The 22,736-nt window shown below is 35.3% G+C and overlaps 7 protein-coding genes across 7 annotated transcripts; all 7 read left to right on the top strand.

Annotated features, from left to right (window-relative positions):
* Positions 1 to 989: 989 nt before the first annotated feature.
* Positions 990 to 1,556, top strand: LOC141665907 (uncharacterized). The gene has a single exon (XM_074471893.1). It carries the CDS (start codon positions 990 to 992, stop codon positions 1,554 to 1,556), a length of 567 nt encoding a protein of 188 aa, XP_074327994.1.
* A 142-nt stretch (positions 1,557 to 1,698) lies between these two features.
* On the top strand, positions 1,699 to 2,808 carry LOC141665908 (uncharacterized). The gene is made up of 2 exons (XM_074471895.1): positions 1,699 to 2,014; positions 2,249 to 2,808. The coding sequence occupies exons 1-2, from the start codon at positions 1,699 to 1,701 to the stop codon at positions 2,806 to 2,808; spliced, it is 876 nt and encodes a 291-aa protein (XP_074327996.1).
* Positions 2,809 to 5,130: 2,322 nt separating this feature from the next.
* On the top strand, positions 5,131 to 6,004 carry LOC141665909 (uncharacterized). Its single transcript, XM_074471896.1, has 2 exons — positions 5,131 to 5,212; positions 5,526 to 6,004. Exons 1-2 carry the CDS (start codon positions 5,131 to 5,133, stop codon positions 6,002 to 6,004), a joined length of 561 nt encoding a protein of 186 aa, XP_074327997.1.
* Positions 6,005 to 6,012: 8 nt separating this feature from the next.
* Positions 6,013 to 7,070, top strand: LOC141665910 (uncharacterized). Its single transcript, XM_074471897.1, has 3 exons — positions 6,013 to 6,277; positions 6,512 to 6,651; positions 6,870 to 7,070. The coding sequence occupies exons 1-3, from the start codon at positions 6,013 to 6,015 to the stop codon at positions 7,068 to 7,070; spliced, it is 606 nt and encodes a 201-aa protein (XP_074327998.1).
* An 8-nt stretch (positions 7,071 to 7,078) lies between these two features.
* LOC141665911 (uncharacterized) lies at positions 7,079 to 8,137 on the top strand. Its single transcript, XM_074471898.1, has 3 exons — positions 7,079 to 7,192; positions 7,278 to 7,343; positions 7,397 to 8,137. Exons 1-3 carry the CDS (start codon positions 7,079 to 7,081, stop codon positions 8,135 to 8,137), a joined length of 921 nt encoding a protein of 306 aa, XP_074327999.1.
* Positions 8,138 to 8,328: 191 nt separating this feature from the next.
* Positions 8,329 to 9,203, top strand: LOC141665912 (uncharacterized). Its single transcript, XM_074471899.1, has 3 exons — positions 8,329 to 8,400; positions 8,509 to 8,784; positions 8,871 to 9,203. Exons 1-3 carry the CDS (start codon positions 8,329 to 8,331, stop codon positions 9,201 to 9,203), a joined length of 681 nt encoding a protein of 226 aa, XP_074328000.1.
* An 8-nt stretch (positions 9,204 to 9,211) lies between these two features.
* On the top strand, positions 9,212 to 10,212 carry LOC141665913 (uncharacterized). The gene is made up of 3 exons (XM_074471900.1): positions 9,212 to 9,476; positions 9,711 to 9,777; positions 9,906 to 10,212. Exons 1-3 carry the CDS (start codon positions 9,212 to 9,214, stop codon positions 10,210 to 10,212), a joined length of 639 nt encoding a protein of 212 aa, XP_074328001.1.
* Positions 10,213 to 22,736: the final 12,524 nt, after the last annotated feature.

The following is a 22,736-nucleotide window of genomic DNA, read 5'->3' on the forward strand; positions in this document are numbered from 1 at the left end:
ACAATCCAAATCTTTTTCTATCAGATTATGATATCCAGAATTACGCTCTTGCAGGTATGAGTTTTAATAATTCTTTCAGCCCTATCATTTTCCCGTATATAACTAACAGGATAAATTTTATATACATTTATTCCAGAGATTGAGAAATTGTTGAACGATATTGGTAAAACCCTTACAAACTTCCCAGATATGCCATTTCCAGGAGAAGCATATCTTTCCAACTCTGACAATAGGCTAATTCTTGAGGAAATATGCTATGACACTGAAGAAATGAAGAAAATACATGAAAAAAAATCATAGTCTTCTGAACGATGAACAGAAGAGAGTCTATGATTCAATTCTTGACAATATCAACCAGAAAAAGGTGGTGTTTTCTTCATTTACGGGAGTGGAGGTTGTGGAAAGACTTTCTTGTGGCAGACACTATGTTGTCGATTACGGTCGGAACATAAGATTGTGCTTCCTGTGGCCTCATATGGTATAGCTGTCATGTTGCTTCCCGGTGGAAAAACCGTACACTCCCGCTTTCACATTCCTCTCAAACTTGATGAACATTGTTCTATCGGGTTAAGACATGGGACCGATATTTCTGAGCTTATTCAACAAACTGATTTAACAATCTGGGACGAGGCACCTATGCAACATCGTCATGTATTTGAATGCATTGATCGATTCTTGAGAGATATTATGTCTTATGTTGATAAAAGAAGAGCTAAAAAGCCATTTGGTGGTATAACCAATATTTTTGGTGGAGATTTTCGGCAAATACTTCCAGTTATTCCAAAAGCGTCAAGAGCTGAAGTAGTTTGCGCTACCCTCAATAAATCCAAGATTTGGGATTCTTGTGAAGTATTTTTATTGAAGCAAAACATGCGGCTTAATGCAGGAAATACATAATCAGAAAAATCATCGCTGAATTCAGCAAGTGGCAGCTTGCGATCGGTGATGGTAAGGAAACCAATATTTCTCCAGATTAAGACAGTGGAGGAATGTTAATCAAGATTCCTGATCAATATATCATTCATACGTCTGGAGATCCTATCCAGATGCTTTTTGAGGTGACATACCCAGATTTTCTACAGAATATCTCTTCGCATGAATACCTCAGATCAAGGGCTATACTAACACCTACTAATATCGTGGTGGATGAAACTAATATACAGCTCCTTGAAAAAATTCCAGGTACTTTGTTTACGTATCTCAGTCAGGATTCAATCGACAATGCTGGTGATGATGATAATGATTTCAGGTCTACATTTCCATTTGAGTATCTAAACTCTATAAATATGCCTTGCATTCCTAAGCATGAGTTAAAATTGAAGGTAGGAGTGGTCGTCATGCTTATGAGAAACTTAAACCAGATTATGGGATTATGCAATGGTACAAGAATGATTGTCAGATCATGTAGAAAGAACAGTATTGAATGTGAGATATTGTGTGGGTCTCATGTTGGAAACAAACATATTATTCCAAGAATCGAGATGATTCCAAGTGACATAAACTGGTCTTTGAATTCAAATATATTCAGTTTCCAATTCAGATATGTTATGCCATGACAATTAACAAAAGTCAGGGACAATTACTTGATACGGTCGGGCTTTACCTTCCTAGAGCAGCTTTCTCACATGAACATATTTATGTTGCAATTTATAGAGTTACACATCCTGAAGGCCTCCTTATTCTCATAGATAGTGACCTATGCAACATCGTCATGCATTTGAATGCGTTGATCGATCCTTGAGAGATATTATGTCTGTTGTTGATAAAAGAAGAGGTAAAAAGCCATTTGGTGGTATAACCATTGTTTTTGGTGGAGATTTTCGGCAAATACTTCCAGTTATTCCAAAAGCGTCAAGAGCTGAAGTAGTTTGCGCTACCCTCAATAAATCCAAGATTTGGGATTCTTGTGAAGTATTTTTATTGAAGCAAAACATGCGGCTTAATGCAGGAAATACAGAATTGGAGAATAAAATCATCATTAAATTCAGCAAGTGGCAGCTTGCGGTCGGTGATGGTAAGGAAATCAATATTTCTCCAGATTAAGACAGTGGTGAAATGTTAATCAAGATTCCTGATCAATATATCATTCATACGTCTGGAGATCCTATCCAAAAGCTTTTTGAGGTGACATACCCAGATTTTCTACAGAATATCTCTTCGCATGAATACCTCAGATCAAGGGCTATACTAACACCTACTAATATTGTGGTGGATGAAACTAATATACAGCTCCTTGAATAAATTCCAGGTACTTTGTTTACGTATCTCAGTCAGGATTCAATCGATGATGCTGGTGATGATGATAATGATTTCAGGTCTGCATTTCCAGTTGAGTATCTAAACTCTATAAATATGCCTTACATTCCTAAGCATGAGTTAAAATTGAAGGTAGGAGTGGTCGTCATGCTTATGAGAAACTTAAACCAGATTATGGGATTATGCAATGGTACAAGAATGATTGTCAAATTATGTAGAAAGAACGGTATTGAATGTGATATACTGTGTGGGTCTCATGTTGGAACCAAACATATTATTCCAAGAATCGAGATGATTCCAAGTGATACAAACTGGCCCTTTGAATTTAAATGTGTTCAGTTTCCAATTCAGATATGTTATTCCATGACAATTAACAAAAGTCAGGGACAATCACTTGATACGGTTAGGATTTACCTTCCTAGAGCAACTTTCTCACATGGACATATTTATGTTGCAATTTCTAGAGTTACACGTCCTGAAGGCCTCTATATTTTCATAGATAGTGACCTATGCAACACCGTCATGCATTTGAATGCGTTGATCGATCCTTGAGAGATATTATGTCTATTGTTGATAAAAGAAGAGCTAAAAATCCATTTGGTGGTATAACCATTGTTTTTGGTGGAGATTTTCGGCAAATACTTCAAGTTATTCCAAAAGCGTCAAGAGCTGAAGTAGTTTACGCTACCCTAAATAAATCCAAGATTTGGGATTCTTGAAGTATTTTTATTGAAGCAAAACATGAGGCTTAATGCAGAAAATATAGAATCAGAGAATAAAATCATCGTTGAATTCAACAAGTGGCAGCTTGCGGTCGGTGATGGTAAGGAAACCAATATTTCTCCAGATTAAGACAGTGGTGAAATGTTAATCAAGATTCCTGATTAATATATCATTCATACGTCTGGAGATCCTATCCAGAAGCTTTTTGAGGTGACATACCCAGATTTTGTACAGAATATCTCTTCGCATGTATACCTCAGATCAAGGGCTATACTAACACCTACTAATATCGTGGTGGATGAAATTAATATACAGCTCCCTGAAAAAATTCCAGGTACTTTGTTTACGTATCTCAGTCAGGATTCAATCGATGATGCGGGTGATGATGATAATGATTTCAGGTCTGCATTTCCAGTTGATTATCTAAACTCTATAAATATGCCTTGCATTCCTAAGCATAAGTTAAAATTGAAGGTAGGAGTGGTCGTCATGCTTATGTGAAACTAAAACCAGATTATGGGATTATGCAGTGGTACAAGAATGATTGTCAAATCATGTAGAAAGAACAGTATTGAATGTGAGATACTGTGTGGGTCTCATGTTGGAACCAAACATATTATTCCAAGAATCGAGATGATTCCAAGTGACACAACTGGCACTTTGAATTTAAATATGTTCAGTTTCCAATTCAGGTATGTTATGCCATGATAATTAACAAAATTCAGGGACAATCACTTGATATGGTTGGGCTTTACCTTCCTAGAGCAGCTTTCACACATGGACATATTTATGTTGTAATTTCTAGAGTTACACGTCCTGAAGGCCTCCATATTCACATAGATAGTGACCTATGCAACATCGTCATGCATTTGAATGCATTGATCGATCTTTGAGAGATATTATGTCTGTTGTTTATAAAAGAAGAGCTAAAAAGCCATTTGGTGGTATAACCATTGTTTTTGGTGGATATTTTTGGCAAATACTTCCAGTTATTCCAAAAGCGTCAAGAGCTGAAGTAGTTTGCGCTACTCTCAATAAATCTAAGATTTGGGATTCTTGTGAAGTATTTTTATTAAATCAAATCATGCGGCTTAATGTAGGAAATACATAATCGGAGAATAAAATCATCATTGAATTCAGCAAGTGGAAATTGCGGTCAGTGATGGTAAGGAAACCAATATTTCTCCAGATTAAGACAGTGGTGAAATGTTAATCAAGATTCTTGATCAATATATCATTCATACATCTAGAGATCCTATCCAGAAGCTTTTTGAGGTGACATACCCAGATTTTCTACAAAATATCTCTTCACATGAATACCTCAGATCAAGGGCTATACTAACACCTACTAATATCGTGGTGGATGAAATTAATATACAGGTCCTTGAAAAAATTCCAGGTACTTTGTTTACGTATCTTAGTCGGGATTAAATCGACGATGCTGGTGATGATGATAATGATTACAGTTCTGCATTTCCAGTTGAGTATCTAAACCCTATAAATATGCCTTGCATTCCTAAGCATGAGTTAAAATTGAAGGTAGGAGTGGTCGTCATGCTTATCAAAAACTTAAACCAGATTATGGGATTATGCAATGGTACAAGAATGATTGTCAAATCATGTAGAAAGAATAGTATTGAATGTGATATACTGTGTGGGTCTCATGTTAGAACCAAACATATTATTCCAAGAATCGAGATGATTCCAAGTGACACAAACTGGCCCTTTGAATTTAAATGTGTTCAGTTTCTAATTCAGATATGTTATGCCATGACAATTAACAAAAGTCAGGGACAATCACTTGATACGGTTGGGTTTTACCTTCCTAGAGCATCTTTCTCACATGGACATATTTATGTTGCAATTTATAGAGTTACAGGTCCTGAAGGCCTCCACATTCTCATATTTGGTGACCTATGCAACATCGTCATGCATTTGAATGCGTTGATCGATCCTTGAGAGATATTATGTCTGTTGTTGATAAAAAAAAGAGCTAAAAAGCCATTTGGTGGTATAACCATTGTTTTTGGTTGAGATTTTCGGTAAATACTTCCAGTTATTCCAAAACCGTCAAGAGCTAAAGAAGTTTGCGCTACCCTCAATAAATCCAAGATTTGGGATTCTTGTGAAGTATTTTTATTAAAGCAAAACATGCGGCTTAATGAAGGAAATACCGAATCGGAGAATAAAATCATCGTTGAATTCAGCAAGTGGCAGCTTGCGGTCGGTGATGGTAAGGAAACCAATATTTCTCCAGATTAAGACAGTGGTGAAATGTTAATCAAGATTTCTGATCAATATATCATTCATACGTCTGGAGATCCTATCTAGATGCTTTTTGAGGTGACATACCCAGATTTTCTACAGAATATCTCTTCGCATGAATAACTCAGATCAAGGGCTATACTAACACCTACTAATATCGTGGTGGATAAAATTAATATACAGCTCCTTGAAAAAATTCCAGGTACTTTGTTTACGTATCTCAGTCAGGATTCAATCGACGATGCTGGTGATGATGATAATGATTTTAGGTCAATTTTCAGTTGAGTATCTAAACTCTATAAATATGCCTTGCATTCCTAAGCATGAGTTAAAATTGAAGATAGGAGTGGTCGTCATGCTTATGAGAAACATAAACCAGATTATGGGATCATGCAATGGTACAAGAATGATTGTCAAATCATGTAGAAAGAACAGTATTGAATGTGAGATATGGTGTGGGTCTTATGTTGGAACCAAACATAGTATTCCAAGAATCGAGATAATTCCAAGTGACACAAACTGGCACTTTGAATTTAAATATGTTGAGTTTCCAATTCAAATATGTTATGCCATGACAATTAACAAAAGTCAGGGACAATCACTTGATACGGTTGGGCTTTACCTTCCTAGAGCAGCTTTCTCACATGAACATATTTATGTTGCAATTTCTAGAGTTACACGTCCTGGAGGCCTCCATATTCTCATAGATAGTGACCTAAGCAACATCGTCATGCATTTGAATGCGTTGATCGTTCTTTGAGAGATATTATGTCTGTTGTTGATAAAAGAAGAGCTAAAAAGCCATTTGGTGGTATAACCATTGTTTTTGGTGGAGATTTTCGGCAAATACTTCCAGTTATTCCAAAAGCGTCAAGAGTTGAAGTAGTTTGCGCTACCCTAAATAAATCCAAGATTTTGGATTCTTGTGAAGTATTTTTATTGAAGCAAAACATGCGGTTTAATGCAGGAAATACAGAATCGGAGAATAAAATCATCGTTGAATTCAGCAAGAAGCAGCTTGCGGTCGGTGATGGTAAGGAAACCAATATTTCTCCAGATTAAGACAGTGGTGAAATGTTAATCAAGATTCATGATCAATATATCATTCATACGTCTAGAGATCCTATCCAGAAGCTTTTTGAGGTGACATACCCAGATTTTCTACAGAATATCTCTTCGCGTGAATACCTCAGATCAAGGGCTATAATAACATCTACTAATATCGTGGTGGATGAAATTAATATACAGCTCCTTGAAAAAATTCCAGGTACTTTTTTTACGTATCTCAGTCAGGATTCAATCGACGATGCTGGAGATGATGATAACGATTCCAGGTCTACATTTCCAGTTGAGTATCTAAACTCTATAAATATGCCTTCCATTCCTAAGCATGAGTTAAAATTGAAGGTAGGAGTGGTCGTCATGCTTATGAGAAACTTAAACCAGATTATGGGATTATGCAACGGTAAAAGAATTATTGTCAAATCATGTAGAAAAATAGTATTGAATGTGAGATACTGTGTGGGTCTCATGTTGGAACCGAACATATTATTCCAAGAATCGAGATGATTCCAACTAACACAAATTGGCCCTTTGAATTTAAATGTGTTCGATTTCCAATTCAGATATGTTATGCCATGACAATTAACAAAAGTCAGGGACAATCACTTGATACGGTTGGACTTTACCTTCCTAGAGCAGCTTTCTCACATGGACATATTTATGTTGCAATTTCTAGAGTTACACGTCCTGAAGGCCTCTATATTCACTTAGATAGTGACCTATGCAACATCGTCATGTATTTGAATACGTTGATCGATCTTTGAGAGATATTATGTCTGTTGTTGATAAAAGAAGAGCTAAAAAGCCATTTGGTGGTATAACCATTGTTTTTGGTGGAGATTTTTGGCAAATACTTCCAGTTATTCCAAAAGCGTCAAGAGCTGAAGTAGTTTGCGCTACCCTCAATAAATCCAAGATTTGGGATTCTTGTGAAGTATTTTTATTGAAGCAAAACATGCGGCTTAATGCAGGAAATACATAATCGGAGAATAAAATCATCATTGAATTCAGCAAGTGGCAGCCTGCGGTCGGTGATGGTAAGGAAACCAATATTTCTCCAGATTAAGACAGTGGTGAAATGTTAATCAAGATTCCTGATCAATATATCATTCATACATCTAGAGATCCTATCCAGAAGCTTTTTGAGGTGACATACCCAGATTTTCTACAGAATATCACTTCGCATGAATACCTCAGATCAAGGGCTATACTAACACCTACTAATATCGTGGTGGATGAAATTAATATACAGGTCCTTGAAAAAATTCCAGGTACTTTGTTTACGTATATTAGTCAGGATTCAATCGACGATGTTGGTGATGATGATAATGATTTCAGGTCTTCATTTCCAGTTGAGTATCTAAACTCTATAAATATGCCTTGCATTCCTAAGCATGAGTTAAAATTGAAGGTAGGTGTGGTCGTCATGCTTATCAAAAACTTAAACCAGATTATGGGATTATGCAATGGTACAAGAATTATTGTCAAATCATGTAGAAAGAACAGTATTGAATGTGAGATACTGTGTGGGTCTCATGTTGGAACCAAACATATTATTTCAAGAATCGAGATGATTCCAAGTGACACAAACTGGCCCTTTGAATTTAAATGTGTTCAGTTTCTAATTCAGATATGTTATGCCATGACAATTAACAAAAGTCAGGGACAATCACTTGATATGGTTGGGCTTTACCTTCCTAGAGCATCTTTCTCACATGGACATATTTATGTTGCAATTTATAGAGTTACACGTCCTAAAGGCCTCCACATTCTCATAGATAGTGACCTATGCAACATCGTCATGCATTTGAATGCGTTGATTGATCCTTGAGAGATATTATGTCTGTTGTTGATAAAAGAAGAGCTAAAAAGCCATTTGGTGGTATAACCATTATTTTTGGTTGAGATTTTCGGTAAATACTTCCAATTATTCCAAAAGCGTCAAGAGCTGAAGAAGTTTGCGCTACCCTCAATAAATCCAAGATTTGGGATTCTTGTGAAGTATTTTTATTGAAGCAAAACATGCGGCTTAATGCAGGAAATACAGAATTGGAGAATAAAATCATCGTTGAATTCAGCAAGTGGCAGCTTGCGGTCGGTGATAGTAAGGAAATCAATATTTCATCAGATTAAGACAATGGTGAAATGTTAATCAAGATTCCTGATCAATATATCATTCATACGTCTGGAGATCCTATCCAGATGCTTTTTGAGGTGACATACCCAGATTTTCTACAGAATATCTCTTCGCATGAATACCTCAGATCAAGGGCTATACTAACACCTACTAATATCATGGTGGATGAAATTAATATACAGCTCCTTGAAAAAATTCCAGGTACTTTGTTTACGTATCTCAGTCAGGATTCAATCGACAATGCTGGTGATGATGATAATGATTTCAGGTCTACATTTCCATTTGAGTATCTAAACTCTATAAATATGCCTTGCATTCCTAAGCATGAGTTAAAATTGAAGGTAGGAGTGGTCGTCATGCTTATGAGAAACTTAAACAAGATTATGGGATTATGCAACGGTACAAGAATTATTGTCAAATCATGTAGAAAAACAGTATTGAATGTGAGATACTGTGTGGGTCTCATGTTGGAACCAAACATCTGATTCCAAGAATCGAGATGATTCAAAGTGACACAAACTGGCCCTTTGAATTTAAATGTGTTCAGTTTCCAATTCAGATATGTTATGCCATGACAATTAACAAAAGTCAGGGACAATCACTTGATACGGTTGGGATTTACCTTCCTAGAGCAGCTTTCTCACATGGACATATTTATGTTGCAATTTCTAGAGTTACACGTCCTGAAGGCCTCTATATTCTCATAGATAGTGACCTATGCAACATCGTCATGCATTTGAATGCGTTGTTCGATCCTTGAGAGATATTATGTCTGTTATTGATAAAAGAAGAGATAAAAAGCCATTTGGTGGTATAACCATTGTTTTTGGTGGAGATTTTTGGCAAATACTTCCAGTTATTCCAAAAGCGTCAAAAGCTGAAGTAGTTTGCGCTACCCTCAAGAAATCCAAGATTTGGGATTATTGTGAAGTTTTTTTATTGAAGCAAAACATGCGGCTTAATGTAGGAAATACTAAATCGGTGAATAAAATCATCGTTGAATTCAGCAAGTGGCAGCTTGCGGTGGGTGATGGTAAGGAAACCAATATTTCTCCAGATTAAGACGGTGGTGAAATGTTAATCAAGATTCCTGATCAATATATCATTCATACGTCTCTAGATCCAATCCAGAAGCTCTTTGAGGTGACATACCAAGATTTACTACAGAATATCTTTTCGCATGTATACCTCAGATCAAGGGCTATACTAACACCTACTAATATCGTGGTGGATGAAATTAATATACAGCTCCTTGAAAAAATTCCAGGTACTTTGTTTACGTATCTCAGTCAGGATTCAATCGACTATTATGGTGATGATGATAATGATTTCAGGTCTGCATTTTCAGTTGAGTATCTAAACTCTATAAATATGCCTTGCATTCCTAAGCATAAGTTAAAATTGAAGGTAGGAGTGGTCGTCATGCTTAGTGAAACTTAAACCAGATTATGGGATTATACAGTGGTACAAGAATGATTGTCAAATCATGTAGAAAGAACAGTATTGAATGTGAGATACTGTGTGGGTCTCATGTTGGAACCAAACATATTATTCCAAGAATCGAGATGATTCCAAGTGACACAAACTGGCCCTTTGAAATTAAATGTGTTCAGTTTCCAATTCAGATATGGTATTCCATGACAATTAACAAAAGTCAGGGAAAATCACTTAATACGGTTGGGCTTTACCTTCCTAGAGCAGCTTTCTCACATGGACATATTTATGTTACAATTTCTAGAGTTACACGTCCTGCATATTCTCATAGATAGTGACCTATGCAACATCGTCATGTATTTGAATGTGTTGATCGATCCTTGAGAGATATTATGTCTGTTATTGATAAAAGAAGAGCTAAAAATCCATTTGGTGGTATAACCATTGTTTTTGGGGGAGATTTTCGGCAAATACTTCCAGTTATTCCAAAAGCATCAAGAGTTGAAGTAGTTTGCGCTACCCTCAATAAATCCAAGCTTTGGGATTCTTGTGAAGTATTTTTATTGAAGCAAAACATGCGGCTTAATGCAGGAAATACAGAATCGGAGAATAAAATCATCGCTGAATTCAGCAAATGGCAACTTGCGGTCGGTGATGGTAAGGAAACCAATATTTCTCCAGATTAAGAAAGTGGTGAAATGTTAATCAAGATTCATGATCAATATATCATTCATACGTTTGGAGATCCTATCCAGAAGCTTTTTGAGGTGACATACCCAGATTTTCTACAGAATATCTCTTCGCATGAATACCTCAGATCAAGGGCTATAATAACACCTACTAATATCATGGTTGATGAAATTAATATACAGCTCCTTGAAAAAAATCCAGGTACTTTTTTTACTTATCTCAGTTAGGATTCAATCGACGATGCTGGTGATGATGATAACGATTCCAGGTCTGCATTTCCAGTTGAGTATCTAAACTCTATAAATATGCCTTCCATTCCTAAGCATGAGTTAAAATTGAAGGTAGGAGTGGTCGTCATGCTTATGAGAAACTTAAACCAGATTATGGGATTATGCAACGGTACAAGAATTATTGTCAAATCATGTAGAAAAACAGTATTGAATGTGAGATACTGTGTGGGTCTCATGTTGGAACCAAACATCTGATTCCAAGAATCGAGATGATTCCATGTGACACAAACTGGCCCTTTGAATTTAAATGTGTTCAGTTTCCAATTCAGATATGTTATGCCATGACAATTAACAAAAGTCATGGACAATTACTTGATACAGTTGGGCTTTACCTTCCTAGAGCAGCTTTCTCACATGGACTTATTTGTGTTGCGATTTCTAGAGTTACACGTCCTGAAGGCCTCCATATTCTCATAGATAGTGATGATGGTAGGAGCACAAATTTTACAAATAATGTAGTTTTTGATGAAGTGTTTTACAATCTTCCAAGCGTAGACAATTGACCTGACATATTAATACAATTATGTTGTATACTTCTCTTTCTCCTGTTTCATTTCTGATTTTTGATGTCATATATCAATGTCGTACGTGTAACAACACAAATATTACAAACATTTATTTGTAAAACCTGCATCAATGTACATAATTAAAACATCCTCTCCAAATTAACCATATGTTTTTAAAAGTTTAACATATCGATCAAGAATATATCTTTAATGGTTAAAATAATAGTATAATTCTGAATGATATGCGTGGTAGGCAGTATTCCTCTATTTTTGGAAGTAACCAAAATGATAAGGTGGGTTAGTTGTCATCATCACATCAAATACTATGTAATCAATTATCATAAAATTAAACCAGGATATTACTCTTATTCTCATTTAAACTAATAGATTTGCACTATCAAATTCCAACTAAATTAAAGGCATATCCCTAATGTCTCGCTGGTGAAATATAGTTACAAAGTTTTTACAGAATGAGATTCATTTGCTAAAATATCAGTTATCTTTTTCTCTCAAGAGTGCAACCATTTTGTAAGAGTTTCATTTCGTTAACCTGTTTTTACTCTTCTTAAAATATGCACTGAATGATTTTCCTACTTACTGTGTTAATCTACATTGTTTAAATAATCTTTTTATATAGCTCCTCTTATAGTGTTGTTTTTAATGGAGTCATTTGACCGTCTATCCAATCTCGACAAGGCTAGCAATAACGGGAAAATTAAGGTCAGGGTTACCAGGATGTGGGCTAATATGACTTTGGAAACAAACTCACTAAAAGGCTATAATCTCATTCTTCTGGATGATGATGTATGGTTAGATGTATTTCTGTCAATCCTGGTTTGCACTTAATTGTATTTATGTAGTTTATATAATTTAAAATTGTAGGATAACCATGTTCATGCCTTTGCGTATCACAACATTTGGAATGGATTTACCACAAAGATTGTGGAAGGCGGTGTCTATATTTTTGACCAGTTTGCAGTTAAAAATCCTATCAGGAATTTGAAGCCGGTCCAGACAAATGTATGTAACAGATTTACAGGCTCCACTACTGTCAGGACTGCTCCTGATGATGGCATGATCCCTTTACAAAAATTTGAGTTTCTAGACCTCGGAGATTTATTTGCGGAAGCAAATAAAGGTCTTCCTCAACAGCAACCTAAATTTGTAATAGGTTCGGTAACGCACTCACTATTATCTTACTGTACTCATATTTAATACCAATTTAATAGGCTAAGCACTTATACAACAATATCATGTAAAATACGTTAGGTGTAAGACAGATATAATTGGAGTTGTCGAAGAGTATGAAGGTTTGACCAAGCTCCCAACTAAATACGGAGATAGAGACATTGTGAAGTTTAGAATATGTGATTCAAGGTTGTTCACATATGTATATTTATTAAGTATTAGATTTATTGCTATATTTCCATTCTGCTAAATATTATTAACCACAACTCCCAATCCTGTTTTCAAGTAATGCCTACAAAGTGACTGTTTGGGGTGATCTTGTTGTGTCGTTCAACGACAAGATGGTTGAAGATCCCAAGAAGCCTATAATTGTTATTTTAACAAGTACAGAAGTGACTACTTTTATGAGTAAGTTATTCTTATTTGCAATCCTATTACATAATTGTAATTCTTGCTGACTAAATAATTTACTTGATTACCACATTCAGGCTCTGTTCAAATTGGTACACTACCATCAACTCATTTGTATATAAATCTTGATGATGAATCTGTGACTGATATGAGGCAAAGGTAACAAATAGATATGAAATTAAAATTAACTCATCCACCTTTTAATCTATATTTATTTTGTTGAAATTGTTTAGGTTGCTTGAAGAAGGTTATATACTGAAAAGAGAAAATTTGATCCAAGATAAACAAAATGAACTGGTTCCTACCTTATTTCAAAAATTATCGCTGAAGGACCTTAATGAGAATTTGACATACAAACATCTCAAGGTATATCGTTAATCCAATTTTAACAAAAACTATATTATAAAATATTCCCTCATGTTGTTAATAGTTACATTTTCATCGTATTCTAGAGAAGAATTTGCTGCACGTTTACCATTATCAAGGTCGATGAGGAAACAAATTGGTGGTTTTATAGCTGTAATAAATGTTTGCATGAGGTTGAGCGCATTAGCACAATATTTAAATGTACCAACTGTCCTCGGAACATTCCCGTCTCTCCGAAGAGGTTACTCATATATTAAAATTTTTGTACAATTTTTATATAAAAGATACCTTAAATTGAAGCCTAATAATATTAGCTACCTATTGTCTTAAGGTTCCCTCTAATGGTTCTTGTTGAGGATGAAACATTTGCCTGTAATGTTGTTCTGAATGATCGAGCTGCTAGAAAAATTCTTGGAACAAGTGTTGCAAAGGTGGTTTCTGATTATGATAAGGTAAACAACTTTAATAGTATTACATCTGCATTTATATATGTTATATCACATATCTGAAATCAATTTATTACAAATGTGTTTGGGATCCATCCAACATTAGTTGGAAGACTAATTTCAGTAGAACTGAGTCTAACCAAATCAAACGTTGCTGAGGACAACAACCTTTTTTATGTTGAAGATATATATGAACCTACAATGCAGACTCCAACTCCTTCTAATTCTCCCATTCTGTCTAAAGGTTATTCCAATAACATTAGTATTGAAGTGAGTGAATTATGTTGTTTTACATTTGCTCTTTGAACATTAATTTTTCCTGATTAATAAATTCTCGAACTTTCTTATCAACGATATGTGCATATGTAGTACTCGGAAGCTGACGACGTGCATGTAACTCCAGGCTCGGCTAAATTTGTTAACAAAAAAATTAAAAAGGTACTCATATTACTATCATCTCATGTTAAACATCCTATTTTCTCATATACTGTTAGATATATTTGAGATGTCATGTCTAATATGATTTGTGTTTAGTTTTCAGAACTTAACAACATGACATATCAGGACTTACTGAAATCAAGACTTACTGAAGTCAGAGCTTAATATCAGAATTTAAGATACATATCAGTACTTAAGTGGGGGAAGACTTTCAGTTAAGGAATGAAGCTGATTTACAGGAGAAGATCGAGACTAAAATAATAGAAGATATGCATGGGAAGAGTTAGAAGACTAGAAGACTTGTAGAAGATATCTGATTGATATATTTTAGGAGACGGAATTATATTCCATATCAATTAGAAGTTATCTTGTAACTGTGTACTATAAAAACACAGACTTAGGGTTTACACTATATGTGTTATCATAATCGAGAAGATTATTCATTGTAACCTAGCAGCTCTTAGTGATATTTGTTCATCACTGAGAGAGAACAACAGTTCTATTGTAACAGAGTTTATTTGAATATACTTGATCTTTGTTACATACTTGTGTTGAAATCAATTTTTTTGTATAAACACTGTATTCAACCCCCTTCTACAGTGTTGTGTGACCAAACAAGTGGTATCAGAGCTTTTCTGTTAACACACATACATCAAAGATCCAAACAATCATGTCTGAAGAAACACAAACCCCAACTAAGCCCACCAAAACTCAAGAAACTCAAAACACCCAAACCCACAGTCGATATGAGACTATTAGGGTTCCCATAATGAGACCTTCTGAGTATCCCATATGGAAAGTGAAGATGGTTATGTTTCTGGAAGCTACAGATCCAGAATACCTTGATAGGATTAATGAAGGACCATATAAGTCTACCAAGCTCTCTATTGCAGTTGTTGGTCAACCAGCAAAGTCCATACCAAAGGAGAAAGGTGATTACACAACTAAAGACATCTCATATATTGCTAAGGATGCAAGGGTAAGGCATTTGCTCTGTAGTGCCATTGATAATGTCATGTCGAACAGGGTAATTAATTGCAAGACTGCAAAGGAGATATGGGATGCTTTGGAGACAAGATTTCAGGGAACTGATGCAATCAAAAAGAACAGGAGGACTATACTCACTCAAAAGTATGAGCACTTTGACTCAAAAGCTGATGAGTCATTAACAGATTTATATGACAGGTTTTCCAAACTCTTGAATGAACTGTCACTGGTTGACAAGGAATATGATCTTGAAGATTCAAATCTAAAATTCTTTTTAGCTCTTCCTGAAAATTGGGATTTGAAGTCTACTACCATAAGAGACAACTATGACCTTACTGAAACTACACTTGATGAAATTTATGGTATGCTCAAGACTCATGAACTTGAGATGGATCAAAGGAGCAAGAGGCATGGAAGAAAGTCAAGGACAGTTGCTCTTAAAGCTGAGGAGGAATCTCCTAAAGTGATTACCTCAAAAGGGGCAAAGGAAATGCTCTCATCATAAAGTCTGATTCAGAGTCATCAAATTCTGATGATGATGATACAGAAACTGAAAGTTTATCAAAAGTTGATATTGATGCAGAGATGATGCAACTGTGTGCTCTTATGGTGAAGGGTATCACAAAGTTAGCCTACAGGAAATTCAGAAAGGGAAAGAAGTTTTCCAGGAAAGGTGGAAGTTCTGATAAGAAAGGATTCAGAAAGTCTGAAGGCAAAGGAGGAAAGTCTGACAGAGGAGACAACTCAAATGTCAAATGTTACAAATGTGGTGAAAGAGGCCACATATCTCCTGACTACAAGAAAGGAAAAAGTGACAAAGGCAAGGCACTTGTCACAAAGAAGAAAAGCTGGACAGACACTTCAGATTCTGAACATGAGGTGAACTATGCCTTGATGGCAAATGCTGATATAAGTACTGAAACTGTTGAATTGAAGGTACCTCAAACAACTTATGTTTTTCATACTGATGATATTACTGAGTTGAGATTATATCTTAAAACCATGTTTATTAGTTATAGAGATCAGATTTAATATGTGAAAGATTAACATCTGAAAATCTTGCTTTTAAAAATAGGAATGACTATTTAGAAAAGGAGTTAGTTTTTCTTTATCAGACTAAGAGAGAAAGAGATGATGCTTTGTATGTTAGAAATGAAGTGTTAAAATTGAATGAATCTCTAAAAGCTGACTTAGAAAAGGAAAAAGAGATTATCAGAACTTGGACTAACTCTGGCAAAACAACTCAGAATTTACTAAGTAGTGGAAACTGGAAAGAGGGCTTAGGTTATGGAGATGATAAAAGTGAGAAAGGAACTGTGCAAATTGAGCCAATTGTTGTTAAACTGACTGCTAAGCCAAAGGTAAATATGTTAAGTTTATAACAAAAACTGTAAAGTCTGATTCTGAAAAGATGAAAGAGTCTAGGACAGAAGTTAAAGAAAAGTCAACTTCTGACAAACAGGATAAACCAACTGAAGTAAAGATAGGCTTAATGACAAAGAAGCAGCTTAAGCATAAGCTGAAAGAGATTAGAAATGTGAACAAGGTAAAGGAAGCTCGGGAAAATAGGAATGGAAAGGAAGGTGTGAATAAAAGAAATAATTAAATGCTTGTTCCTAATGCTCCTAGAAAGAAATATTATAACTGTGGAAACTCTAACCATCTTGCTTCTTTTTGAAGGAAAAATAAAGAAATAAACTCTTTACCTCCTAAATCAAGAGTTAAGAGTCAGTCTGTTAAGTTTAAACCACAAAATACTTGTTTTCATTGTGGTAGTTTATGGCATTCCATTTATACTTGTAAGGAATATCATAGTTTGTACTATGATTATTATCAAATAAAACCTTCTTTGAAGAAAGTTATTATTATTCCTTCTAGTGTAAAGTCTGATGCAAAGTCTGATATAAATTCTGATAAATAGCATGTTAGCATAAACTCTGAAATTAAATCCGCTGTAAATGCTAACAAACTTAAAAAGGCCAAAGGATCCAAGCAAGTCTGGGTCCTTAAAACTAACCAATTGTGGTCTTTGTGATTGCAGGGCAACAGGAAAAACATCCTAGTTCTGGACAGTGGATGTTCAGGACATATGACTGGAAATAAAGCCCTGCTATCAGACTTTGTGGAGAAAGCTGGCCCAGTAGTTTCTTATGGAGATGGCAACATGGGAAAAACTTTGGGATATGGCAATATCAATCTTGGGAATGTCATCATTGAATTAGTAGCTCTTGTCTCAGGAATTAAACACAATCTGCTAAGTGTGAGTCAAATCTGTGACAGAGGTTATCATGTGGATTTCTTTGAAGAACACTGTGAAGTTGTAAGTAATTCTACAGGTAAAGTAGTTTTGAAAGGTTACAGGCATGGTAACATTTATGAAGCTAGACTTTCAACAAGTTCTGATGGTTCTGCAATTTGTCTGTTGAGTAGAGCATCAATTGAAGAAAGCTGGAATTGGCACAAAAAAACTCTCTCATTTAAATTTCAACAACAAACATGAGTTAGTAAAGAAAGATCTTGTGAGAGGACTGCCAAAATCAGTATTTGCTCCTGATGGCCTTTGTGATTCATGTCAAAAGGCAAAACAAAGAAAATCTTTATTCAAGAGCAAAACTGAATCTTCAATTCTTGAGCCTTATCACCTACTGCATGTTGATCTATTTGGTCCAGTCAATGTCATGTCTATTGCAAAGAAGAAATATGCTATGGTTATAGTGGATGAGTTCACAAGGTACATTTGGGTGTATTTCTTGCACAAGAAGAATAAAACTGCATCTACTCTAACTGATCATGTCAGACAGCTGGATAAACTAGTCAAAGATTCTGTTAAAATAATAAGAAGTGATAATGGCACTGAGTTCAAGAATTCAATCATGGAAGAGTTCTGCAAATAGCATGGAATTAAGCAGGAATTTTCTGCACCTGAAACTTCACAGCAAAATGGAGGTATAGGAAGAAAGAACAGGACTCTCATTAAAGCTGCACGAACTATGCTTGATGAAGCAAAGCTACCAACCTACTTTTGGGCTGAAAATGTGCAGACTGCTTGTTTTACACAGAATGCTACACTCATAAATAAGTATGAAAAAACACCATATGAGATGGTGAAGAAAAAGAAGCCAAATCTGAAATACTTTCATGTATTTGGATGTAAGTGTTTTGTTCTTAAGACTCATCCTGAACAGCTGTCAAAATTTGATCTAAAAGCTGATGAAGGAATTTTCGTTGGATATCCACTTTCCACAAAAGCCTTCAGATTCTACAATTTAAGAACAAGGGTTGTCATGGAATCTATCAATGTATCTTTCGATGATAAGAAGATTACTGGACTTGAAGATTTCAATGATCATGATCAGCTGAGATTTGAAAATGAAGATTTAAATTCTGATACTGTAAATTCTGATGGCCTAAATCCTGATCATGTACGTTCTGACAGGTTAAACTCTGATGTCATTGAAACTGTGGTAACTAATCCAAGGGAAATTGCACCTGTTTAGGGGAAGCAAGCTGAAGATCCTACCACAACTTAAGACTCTCAAGAAGCATCAGAACCTGTCACTGGCTCTTCAAGTTCTGATTCATCAAGTTCTGATGAGCCAAATTCTGATAATTCTGGAAACTCTGATTCTTCAAATTCTGAAGGATCCAACTCTAATTCTGAAGTCTCAAAGAGCATATCTACAGGGGGAGCATCAGAAAATGCTGATGGAGACATCATGGATCATGAGGGAGGATCCAGTTCTAGAGAACAACTTCCATCTGTAAGGAAGTGGACCACCAAATCATATACACCTGACTTAATAATTGGAGATCCTGAAGCAGGTGTCAGAACTAGAACTGCAACATCAAATAAATGTCTTTATCATTCCTTTCTATCTCAAACTGAACCAAAGAAAGTGGATGAAGCTCTTCAAGATGCTGATTGGTTGCAAGCAATGCAGGAAGACTTAAATGAATTTGAAAGAAATAAAGTCTGGACCCTAGTGCCTAGACCAAAGAACAAATCAATTGTTGGCACAAAATGGGTGTTCAGAAACAAAACTGATAGTGATGGCATAATTACAAGAAACAAAGCAAAGCTGGTTGCCAAAGGTTACTCTCAACAGGAGGGTATTGATTATGATGAGACATTTGCACCAGTTGCAAGATTAGAAGCCATAAGAATCTTTTTGGCTTATGCTGCTCACAAAAAGTTTAAAGTCTTTCAAATGGATATGAAAAGTGCTTTTCTCAATGGAGAATTGGAAGAAGAGGTATATGTTGAACAACCTCCAGAATTTGTAGATCCAAAATTTCTAAATCATGTCTACAGACTTGACAAAGCACTTTATGACCTTAAGCAAGCTCCAAGAGCATGGTATGAGACTTTAACTCAATTCCTTCTGGAAAGTGGATTTCATAGAGGTACAATTGATAAAATACCGTTCTACCTCAACCATGGAAAGGACTTACTTTTGGTACAGATATATGTTGATGATATCATATTTGGTTCTACAAATGCCAAATTCTGTGAAAGGTTTGCAAAGCTAATGCAGTCAAGATATCAAATGAGTATGATGGGTGAACTTAGCTATTTTATAGGACTTCAAGTCAAGCAAAATGAAGAAGGTACTTTCATAAATCAATCCAAGTACACCAGAAATTTACTCAAGAAATTTGGAATGCAAGACAGTTCAACTGCATCCACTCCCATGGCCACTGCAACCAAGTTAGATAAAGATACTGGTTCATTAGTAGATATTACTAACTACAGAGGTATGATTGGCTCTTTACTCTATTTAACTTCAAGTATACCTGATATCATGTATGCTACCTGTCTTTGTACAAGATTTCAGGCTGATCCAAGAGAACCTCATCTAATAGCTGTGAAAAGAATTTTCAAGTACCTCAAGGGTACAGCTGATCTAGGATTGTGGTATCCTAGAGAATCGGATTTTAAGCTAATAGGTTACTCAGATGCAGATTTTGCAGGATGCAAAATAGATAAGAAAAGCACTAGTGAAAGCTGCCAATTTCTTGGAGGCAGATTGGTTTCTTGGTTTAGCAAGAAACAGAAATTAATTTCCACATCAACTGCAGAAGCAGAATATATTGCTGCAGGAAGCTGTTGTGCATAGATTCTTTGGATGAAGAATCAGTTATTGGACTATGGGTTAGAATTTTCTAAGATACCTATTTACTGTGATAATCAAAGTGCTATTATTATGACAGGTAATCCAGTACAACACTCAATGACAAAGCACATCAGCATTAGGTACCATTTCATAAGGGAACATGTGATGAAAGGTACAGTGGAATTGTATTTTGTTCTAACAGATCAACAATTAGCAGATATCTTCACAAAACCATTATGTGAAGCTACTTTTACAAGACTGGTAAATGAACTTGGAATGGTTTCAGGTTCTTTCTCTAAATCTGCTTAGTTTTTGTTCTCATGCATCAGACTTTATGATCAGTGTTTACAGATTGTCTTATCTCCATGTAATATGTGCTTAAATTGTAATACATTAAATACTGATTGTTATCTGATGTGGATCTATATACTCTGATAGTGTTTTGAATGTTCTGTGACTATTCAATATAATGAGGATAACTGTGCTAGATGTTGACCTAGTAGTCTTTAACATACTAGAAATCCCATGTTTGAATTAGTTGTTTATGTGGAAATTCATTAACACAAGCAAATTCTGATGTTGAGCTTAGTCAAGTTTACTTTTTGTATCTTATTACTAAGTCACAAACTAGATTCTTGCTTCTTATCTGTCAAATTCTGATGTTAGTAAATCTTAAGGATGAACCACATGCTTGATAAGCCTCACTTATCTAAAGAAAAGAAAATTGAAGTTAGGTACTCCTTTGAGATCTAGAGTAAATATGTGGAAGGGAAGACCCAAGTGCATTGCTGGTATTAAGTAATATGCATTAGAAAAACAAATAAATTTTTCTTGGTGACTTTTCACATTCCTAGATTACTGGAGAAATACTCTGATAATAGCATAAATTCTGATAGCAGTTGTGACTCACTTACACTGAGAAGCCACTGTAAAAAGGAATTTCAAAAGATGCATAAAATGAGCACAAACAGTTGAGGTGGATTCTTGCATAAGTTTATTCTATAGTAGACTTCATTATTAATGACGGATTTTAAGCACTTTTTATAGTTATGCCTTATTTCTAAGATGTACTGAAGTTTATCACACACTATCACTCCATATGAATGATGAAAATTACTGTGGTGATTAAGTTGTTTTAGATAAACAGTTAAGTGTCATATGCATAAATTCTGAGGACAAGTTCTGATGGAAGTTCTGATAATTAAACTTTGAAGAAACAAGTCAGTATTTGTATGAAGAATCATAGATACAAACATTCACTTTTTGAGTACAAAAGCCATGTTCTGATGACCGTTAAAATCTGATAATAGTCAAGTTCTAATATTAAATCCTGATACAAACTCTGATGCTTACATGGCATTATTTATTTACTTGACTTATTTGTGGTAAATACTGTAACAGTCATATTTTATCAAAATATAATTAGGTGAGATAAAAACAGTCATAATCATTTAGTAAGTGAGAAGCGTGTTTTCCTTGAAACACTGCATGTGCACATTTATTACTGCTTATTACCCGTGCCCACTAATAATGTTTTGACTAATGATATGCTGCCAGGTGTCTAAAGTCTGTTCTGCTTCAATCATAACAGTTGTCAAAAAGAGAGTATATATATGGGAGTTAAAAGATTTTATAATCTTTTACCTACTTATTTTTCTCTAATCTCTCTTATTCTCTCTCTCACTAATATTCTCTGAAGCTATTTTCTTACAGGCCTTTTATCAAACACCTTGTGTACACCCTATTTTCTCACTTATTTTTCACAGAAATAGCACCAAAAGACATCGTTTTCAATGGAGCTAAGTTTGTTCCTAACAATTACTCAGCTATTCTTAGCAAGGATGAAGCTCCATCAGAACTTCACTTAATCCAAGACTTTTTGTCTCGAAGTGAAATAGGTTATGCTTTGACCCAACCAGAAACACTCTCCGGAACTCAAGTGCTGGAGTTTTGGAGGAGTGGTGTGTATGATGATGGTGGAGCAAATGGGTCCCCTAGTATTATCTTCACAGCAGGGGAGAATGTACATGTGGTGACTGTGGCTACAGTTCACCAAGCACTACAATTTCCAGAAAACTGCACTTATTTAACAGTTGAGGAGCCAGCTCCTCAACGGCTAATGGCCAATCTGGGCTATGAGAAAAGTTTTTCAAAGCTTGGGCAGTTGAAGAGACCCTACATCAGGAGGGAATGGAGTTTCTTCTTTGACTGCATTACCAGAACTTTTGCAAACAAATGTTCAAACTTTGATGCAATTCCTATCCTAAGTCAGCAAATTGGGTATGCTCTAATGACTCAATCTCATTTTGATTATGCTACTGCTGTATTAGAATTCATAGGGGATAGGATGATAGAAGATAGAAATACTGTATATTTTGCTAGATTATGTCAACTTATTTACAGCTTTTATAACTCTGATGTAC

Source organism: Apium graveolens, chromosome 6 (genome assembly GCF_009905375.1).
Source record: "Apium graveolens cultivar Ventura chromosome 6, ASM990537v1, whole genome shotgun sequence".
Lineage (NCBI taxonomy): Eukaryota > Viridiplantae > Streptophyta > Magnoliopsida > Apiales > Apiaceae > Apium > Apium graveolens.